Here is a 9,511-nt window from a genome sequence, read left to right on the forward strand (position 1 = left end):
ACACACATACAAACCCTACACACATAGGCACCACACAATCACACAAACATACAAACCATACATATACATACAGACACTACACAATCACACACACACACACAGATACTACACAATCACACAAACCACAAACGTTTAAACCCAACACATATACACAGGTACTACACAATCACACAAAAGCTACACACATACAAACCCTACACACACAGACTTTACAAAATCCCACAGACACTACACAATCACACAAACACACACATGCAAACCCTACACATACAAACATACTCTACACAATCACACAAAAATACACATACACACAGACACTACACAATCAAACAAACACACATATACAAACATACACTACATAATCACACATACAAACACACAGACACTACACAATCAAACACACACATACAAATCCTACAAATACAAACATACACTACAAAAACACACACATACAAACACACACACACTACACAATCAAACACACATATACAAATCATACACATACAAACATACACTACACAAACACACAGAGACTACACAATCAAATACACACATACAAATCATACACATACAAACATACACTACACAAACACACATGCAAACTTTACAGACACTAAACAATCACACACACACATACAAATCTTACACATACACACAGACACTACACAATCACACAATTAAACACATTCAAACCCTACACGTACACAGACACTACACAATGACACACACATCCATACCCTACCCATACAAACAGACACTACACAATCACACAAACTCAAACAAACCCTACACATACACACAGACACTACACAATCACACAAACACATACATATAAACCCTACACATACACACAGACACTACACAATCACACAAATAAATTACAAAAACACATTCACACAGACACTACATTCACTGAGACTCTGGATCTCTCCTGAAAGAAAATCTCTTGGATCAGAATTATACAGACAGAAGTTTAAATGATTGTTTTAGTTGTTTTAACTTCATGACCTCTATTTCAAGTTCTTAGTGATTTTAAATAACTATTGAAGATAAGTACATGGAACAGTGGTCTTTAGCAAGGTCTCAAAATGTTCCTAATCTGAGGATTCTGAATGATTCACCACTGTCCAAACAAATTCCAAAATAAACCAAAAAGTAATTGTAACATATCAGTCTGAAAAAAGTTACAAAGCCAATCCTAATGTATTAGTACTGCAGTGAACCACAGTAAGAGTCATGATATCCATATGACACTTGGAACAGTTAAGATACTTCAAGAGCTCATCAATGTCTCATCGAGGAAAACATACAAGAACCCAAACAAACATTTAGGAAACTGCAGGACCTGCTGACCTCAATTTAGATCTGATTGAATGATTCCAGTATTAGAAGGAGACTGAACACAAATAAAATCCATGGGAGAGTCACAAGGTAAAATCACTGTTAACTAAGAGGAACATAAAGCCTCGCCTCTCATTTAGCAATATAAGAACCTTAATGACCCTCAAGCCTTTTGGCGATGATGTTCTGTGAATTGATGAGTCAGAATTCTTATACTTGCAATGAAGCTATAACAGCATTTTACAATAAAAAATCTTACTAACAGTCAGTCATGGTTGTGGTTGTGTGATGGTGTTTCAGGGCTAAAGAATGTCTGGTCATCAGTTCATGATTTAAAGATTAAACACTTGTGTAAAACAAAAACACAACAATTCCAAATAACAAGAGCAGATCTTTGTTAAATTAAATCTAAGGAAATAAAGTTTAGGTTTTGGACTTAATCAGATTTAGACTTAGATTTAGACCAAACTGAGCTGCTGTAGCATCTGAACTGACAAATCTGTAAAAATACAGATAACTGGGGGTGCAAATACTTTTTCACTGCACTGTGTATGTTTGTGTGCTTGTGAGAAACTTACAGTGTAGAAAATCTTCTCTGATTTTAAGTTCAGTAGGCAGAGTGATCCAGACTTTCTTCACTGCAAAAAAAATGAACAAAATGGGGATTTGATTGTTTTGTTTGATGTTTGAGTACCGAAGCATTTTGGAGACAATGGAACACTGAGGGCTTGAACTCACCTTCATCTGGTATCTTCGCACACTGCTCTTTGCAGAATTCTTCTACTTTCTCTCTCAGCTGAGATACAGACTTTGTAACATCATCAAATGAGGGGAAAGGACTGATTGTGATGGCGGCTGATTCTGCAGATCCAGCAGGAGCCGAGAGAGATTGAAAATTCTACATCCAGACAAATAATGTTCACAGAGAAACAACAAGATGATGATGAATCACAAATAATAGACGACTGACATGAAGCACAGAGTGATGTTTCTCCAAATAACATTAACAGTATTTCATGATCTCTCAAAAAAGCTGATTCGGATTCTTACAATTTCTTAGAACCCCGAGTGTTACGACTTTATGGGTCATAATGTGTCTTGTGTAGAGGGGGGTTTCCCTATGTTATAGAGTTGTGGAAGATGAACAAAGATGCGCAAAGCTACCATCAGGGGTGAGACGCCTTTAAATGCTTTGCTGTTGCGTTTCCGGCTCTCCCCAACATGTCTGAATGAATGAAAATAATCGAGTTTAAAAGACCAAACTTCTTGACGAAAGGCATCAACGTTTTAAAGATTTTGAGTTTAGGGGACGTCAAGTTACAAGATACCGCTGTAATTTATTACTTGGACTGGTGCAGCAATAATATAATTATTTTTAGTGCTGTTACCTGGAGGAAATGGACGGGATCCTCTGTGTGTGAAAGCTGTTCCAGTTCAGCATCTTTCCTCTTCAGCTCTACAATCTGCTGCTCCACCTGCTTCAGGACTTTTTCAGCTCGACTTACTTCTGCTGTCTCTCGATCTCTGATCAGATCTTTTAGCTCAGAGCATCTTCTGTTAATTGAGTTGATTAGTTCAGTACAGATCCTCTCAATGTTCTTCACTGCTGTCTGTGCAGAACACTGTTAGAGGATTTAGAAAGAGGAAAACGTTTCTCACTCAGATATTTGTCCATCCTTCACATTCATATGTAGCTTACTGGCCAGACTAAGACTTATCACTCATAGCTTGGTGATGGTGCTAAATGACTTGATTTTTCATACTCTTGTAAATGTTACCATCATCATCATGTCCATATGATGCAGTATTTCATACTCTACTTCCCGAATATAAGAGAAAGTTCCAGTTTTACCTTCCACCTTAAACTCCAGCACTTCTTCAGTGTTCATCATCACTTTAGTTTTTACTGCATTTATCAGCATGTTATATTTCCTCACAGATTTTGATACAAAACATCTGCTCCTGTATGTCCTTAATTCAAAATTATATGTCTGGATTAAATCTAATAAAAATAAAAAAACACCATATGTACTGTAACATGTGCTGGTGGTAGCATACTGTTACAGAAATTATTTTGAGTATCAGTAAACATTATTAGCACAACCTCAGAATTGTTGTACAGCATCAATCATCAACTAACCAGGCATAATTTAAATATTTTTTAAATTCATTAACAAAATTGCTCCATCACTTGCAAAGTTACCTGAGATATAAAATATCTCATTTTTAATGGAGATTGGTTTTATGGAGGAGAGTCGGACTGATCCTGAGAGCTTTTTGTTTATAAAACTTACCTTGTGAGACTCCACAGCGTTTATCAGTTCACAAAGTTCCTTCTCTCTGTTCTGGATTTTCTCCTGGAATTTTCTCTGGATCTCCAGCAGCTGCTTCTACACAAAATAATTTAGGATTTACTTGTATTGTGTACGAGCACCACATAAACAATGTCAGTGTAAATGCTAATGAGTTGTTACTTGTTAAAGAGAGCTGTATAATATTTTTACCTGTTTCTCAGTTCTTTCTGCTGCAGCTGATATTGTATCATGTCCTTTATGATCCATGGTGCACAACACGCAGATACACTGCTGATCAGTACGACAGTAAACCTCCAGCAGTTTATCATGCTGAGAGCAGATCTGATCCTGGAGTCTTCTGGAAGCCTTAACCAGCTTGTGCTTCTTATAAGACAGAATTTGATAATGAGGCTGAAGGTGAGTTTCACAGAAAGAGGCCAAACACACCAGACAGGATTTTACAGCTTTGGATTTTGTCCCAGTGCAGGAATCACAATCCACATCTTCAGGTTCAGAAAAACAGTGACCAGGATGTGGAGCTTGAAGTTCTGTTTTCTTCAGTTTCTCCACAACTCCAGCCAGCATGGTGTTTCTCCTCACAACAGGTCTTGGAGTGAAGGTTTGTCTACACTGTGGACAGCTGTATGTTCCCTTATCATCCTCCCAATCCCAGCAGTTGTTAATACACACCATACAGAAACTGTGTCCACATGGAATAGCAGCTGGATCCTTCAGTGTTTCCAGACAGACTGAACAGCTGAACTCATCCTGAGTTACTGAAATTTTGGACTCCATTTTTCTACACGTAAACAGAAACAAAAAAGTTATTCACAGCAGCTCAGACTTCCTGGTTTCTTTTGTGAGTGTTATGTTCATGTTTACGTTTCTCAATTTCTGTTAATTAAAAAAAAAATTTTATGACCTATTGTACTCATGCTGTGGGACTTTTAATTTGCAATGTTGTTGTAGTAAGTAGTACAAGTGACTAGTTAATTACTACAACCTTCGTTATATGAAAATTTGTGTTTTTCAATTGTTCTTCTATATTTTATTATTACTGTACCTTTACTGTAGTACATTTTATGATTCGTTATTGTACCCATTCTGTATGACTTTTATAATGCGGTTGTAGTAACTAGTACAAATGACTAGTTAACTACTACATCCTTAACATTTTTTATTACTGTACCGGGTCATTACTAGCATTTGGTGCCATTTGAGTCCCCGTGACATAATATGGTATATTTTGTGTAAAAATGGGCTAATACATATTTTTAAAAGCTTGTCTTACATGATTAACCCCCTCTACCATAGAAAACAATTGTGTTCCCAGGATTATTTAATTTAAAATAATTACTCAATTTTAGCGCAAGAAGGCTAAACTGCCATGTCCCCAATCACGTTTTCTCAAATTCATTTACAAATATAAGTAATAAAAAACAAACAAATTCTACATTTTTCATTATTTTTGTATAGCCTTATTTGTAATATTCCTCACCAAATGTTATTTTTTTGTTATTAATACATTTTTAATACTTAAAGTCTTTAAAATAAGTTGTGTCCCAGAGTCGACTGTCCCACCTGTTACTGTGAAGGAAAATCTGTCTGGACTGTCTTCCTGACTCTTCCTCTAGTCACATGACTCTCAGGAAGTAGCATACATTTTGGAGGATAATCATCTAGAGTAAATATCATTCTTTAATTAATCTTTTTCCAATGTTTTAAAAAGGTTCACTGATGTGGTAAAGCATAACATGTCCACTCTGTTATGCTTATTTATAGAGGAAACTGGTACATTTTTGTAATTTTTACAATATGGTTAATAAACATGTTAAAAATCTTCATCTGTGGTCACCATGAACTAGCCTGTTGTTCATCACATGAGCAGTAATGGTAAGTTTAGAATAAAATGTCCCTCCTGTTACTGTCCACCCTGTTGCTGTTTTGCACAGTGACAGGGTGGACACATAGTAGGGTGGATGTAAGATGAATAGGTGTTTCCAGCAAGTATTGTATTTATTATTAGTGACTTTCTGCTCCATCTCACCTTCCAAGTGGCACAATCACCCAGCTATCTGGGCCCACCTCAGCCCTGTGTTAGACATGGTGAGGGAGAGATATCTCCATATCTTCAGTGATGGCCCAGATACTCAATACAAACAGAAGGGCAACTTTTACCTACTATCAAAAGAACCTTTCAAAAAAGGCTTTAAAGACATCAGCTGGAACTTTTTTTTTTTTAAGGCCAGCCTTGGAAAGGGGGCTCCAGATGGTGTTGGGGCTACCCTTAAAGAATCAGCTGACAAATTTGTCCACTATGGAGGAGACATTCCCATTGCAGAGACCATGTTCTTCCATTTAAGGAACATGAACACTTTGGTGGAACTTTTACTTGTGGGAGAAGGAAATGTTTATAGCCTGGGAGAAGACGAAGGCCACATTTCATTGAAGAACTATCACGGCCTGAGGTCATCATGAAAGGCAGTGGTGCATTGTCAACAACGATGGTGAACCCTACCCAGGAATCATTCTGGAGGTTGAAGAATGGGGCAAACAAGTTCTATTGGCCAAGTCCACGAGAGGATATTAGCTGGTACAGGGATGAACAGATTATATGCCTGATGAAAGAGCCACAACCTTTAAATAAACTAGAGAAGACAGTGTGGAATTTCCTAGAAAAACACTTGGGCTGCTGGGTTGTTACATAACGTACTGTTGCTGAAACATCTATGAGATCACTAGACTGAAAAATGTTCCTGATAATTACTTTAGGTGTTCAGTACATTTGACGGTTGAAGGTGGGGGGTCAGGGTGGGGGACACGAGTTGCTCTTTTTTTGTGATGTACTGTTGTTCACTGGTATGATGTCCAACCTGTTGATGAAATTAACATTCATTGATTTAAATGAAATCAATTAAAATGGAGCCAAATTCCACTGAAATTCCTTTTTATTCTAAAAGAAATGTATTCAAATTACATTGTGCCTTAAAAATACAACATATCTGTTTTTAGATAATGCTTGTTTATTAATTCATTCTTAAAATACATTTGCAGGCTAAAGTGAGGGACATTTAAGCTCTTAAAAAATGTAAATATTGCAATAACTGTGCATTCAAAACACTTAATAATAAAGACGAGAACGTCCTGTAACAGGGGAGACATTTGTCCTATGTCAACTATGTCCTATGCAAATATTTTGGTCAAAATTATTAGAGTATAATATCCTGAGCTGGACTAATATATATTTCTTATAGTTTAACAAGCCCTCCTTCAGATAAAATGATAAAATTATGGAAAGTTTTGCATTTTTGATAGAAAGTTACCAAGCTGAAATGGCACCAAATAGTAGGAATGACCCTACCCATACTGTAGGGTTTGTTTCTGTAATTTAAGTGTAGTGGGTGGTACATGTCACTAGGTAACTCTTGCATCTTTTATTATATTATATATGTTATATATGTTTGTAGAATTGTTGACACTAGGGGTGGGCGATATGGCCCTAAAATAATATCACGATATTTCAGGTTATTTTTGCGATAACGATATTTTTGGCGATATAACAAAACACTGAAAAATATTTTATTTATTTCAAGAAAACACTATTGCAAAAAAAATAATGTTCAGGTTTGATTTAGAATTAATATAAGTTTCAAACACTTCGTAGAAAAATGTAAGAAGTATGTAAGAATTACGCACACTTTTCTGAATTTTGTCTTTCCAATAAAAATAATGTAACAATGTAATGGCGGAGTCAGACAATTTTCATAGGGGTGGCCAGACTGACCATTGCTCACACACAGGGGTCACACAGAAACTGATACCTTTTTCTTATGTAGTCACTCACTCATTTACCTATACAGGCAGTGAATGCCATGTAGAATTACATCACGAAGACCCGCATAATAATAATAATAATAATACGCTTTTTTTCTTTTCATTTTCCCTGACAAGTGAAAAACCAAAATATAGCAACCTTAACATTATGAGGAAGAAAGATATTCCTTTGCAATACTTTATCATTTGGCTGCCAACTTGTGTGTAATGATGAGACTCATTTGAACCCCAGAGCATGCCAGTGTGAATGTATGGTAAACTAAGTTTAATTTTCTTTCAACAATATGATACAGACTGACCAACACTATTAAGCCAAATCAGCATTGAAAATTGACTTTACTTTAATAGCCTTCTACAATGCTGGAGCTTCTTAAAACGGAATATTTTCTTTTAAATAGAAGTGTTATTTAACTGCTATTAAATTGTTTCCCAACAAAATCCGCCCAATTTGGTGGATAACCGCCCAATCTGGCAACACTGGAACGAGCAGAGCCCGGTGGCGCCTTTACTTGTAGCGCGCCACAATTACTACTAAGTACAGTAGTAGTAGTGCTAAGTAGCAGTAGTAATACTTCTGTGTTGGTGGTTGACATTAATGTTAAGAGTATTCCTGCACTGTTTGGTGGAGGTGCGCTGTTGAATTGAATCCCTGTGCAGAAATACTTCCGCAAAAAAGTCGCCGGCAAAGCGGTGGTTGGGGTTTGGGTTGCCAAATATTAATTTATGGTGGACTTGGAGTTTGTGGAACGAGCTCCTCCACTGCAGAGCCGCTTTCCGCCATACTCGTTGCTGTGCCCAAATGATCCACGTAACGAACGTACGCCATTTGCGTAGCTGTGTGACGTCATTACGTAAACAACGCAGAATATCGCTGTTATCACGATATGGGATTTTTTTATCGTTTTAAAAATTATACCGGTATTATCGTAAACGATACGATATAGCACACCCCTAGTTGACACTACATATTGTTACTGTACCCATACTGTAGGACTTTATACAGTTGTATTGAATGGTACATGCCACTGGGTAATAACTACACCTCGGCTTCATGCACTTTGTAGACGCTCCCTTAGCACTTCCTTATCATTTCAACACAGATGAACCTCACATTTAAAAAATAACAGAAAATAAACATTTACAGAAAAAACTTTTTAACATATTTGATTGTAGTTTGTTCCTTGTTTACTGCAGAATCAGTTAATGCAGTTTCACTCATTTTTGGATGTTTATTAGCCGAGAACGAGCCGAAAGAAACTCGAATGTCAGGCGAATGTCCAAGACTTCCTGGTTTAGTTCGTGAGTGTTCTGTTCAAAACAAGTGCGTTTAAATCAAATCAACAATCTGAACTACATAAAGTAACAATACACAGTAATGTACAGAAGTGTGGAAATGTATAAACTCACCTGCGTTCATCAACTTCAATTATCAACAAAACTACAAACACAGACACGGAACAGATCCACACTCTAACGGTACAGAATCAGATCAGTTTCACTTCTGCTGAACTTCTTCTTCTTCTTTTGTGTTTATTGGCGGTTGGCATACCAGCTTAAAGGTGCATTACCGCCACTTACTGTTTTGTGTTTGGAACAGAAGATTGTACAGAAGGAAGGAGGGAAATAAAATAAAATAAATAAAATAATAAAATAATAAAATAAATAAAATAATAAAATAAAATAAAATAAAATAAAATAAAATAAAATAAAATAAAATAAAAATACATAAATACATAAATACATAAAGAAACACATAAAAAATAAATAAAAAAAATAAAAAAAAATAATAAAAAATAATATACCACATTTCTGTTAGATTCTTTCCGCTAGAGCTGTTTCTGTTAAGAACTTGATGTAATAACTTATCCTCCCTACCTCTTTTCCTAAGAGTCCTGATAATGAAAGATCATTATGTTTTGCCCGCTGTACTGATTCAAACAGTTGTGTTCTGTTGGTACTATATTGCTTACAATTATGGAGTGTCACGTGGGAAGAAAGGGACACAAATGCAGAAGTAAAATTATATAAAAAGATATTTTATT

General features: G+C 36.1%; 1 protein-coding gene across 1 annotated transcript; it reads right to left on the minus strand.

Moving 5' to 3' along the window:
• Positions 1-1,919: 1,919 nt before the first annotated feature.
• Positions 1,920-8,968, minus strand: LOC134307542 (E3 ubiquitin/ISG15 ligase TRIM25-like; the record flags this gene model as incomplete). Its single annotated transcript, XM_062990511.1, has 6 exons — positions 8,877-8,968; positions 3,846-4,434; positions 3,636-3,731; positions 2,730-2,963; positions 2,080-2,239; positions 1,920-1,979 (listed from the first exon to the last, which is right to left on the minus strand). Coding segments are annotated over exons 2-6 (1,135 nt in total), but the record flags the coding sequence as incomplete, so codon positions are not given.
• Between the last annotated feature and the right edge of the window lie 543 nt (positions 8,969-9,511).

Source organism: Trichomycterus rosablanca, unplaced genomic scaffold (assembly GCF_030014385.1).
Source record: "Trichomycterus rosablanca isolate fTriRos1 unplaced genomic scaffold, fTriRos1.hap1 scaffold_302, whole genome shotgun sequence".
In the NCBI taxonomy this organism is placed as follows: Eukaryota; Metazoa; Chordata; class Actinopteri; order Siluriformes; family Trichomycteridae; genus Trichomycterus; species Trichomycterus rosablanca.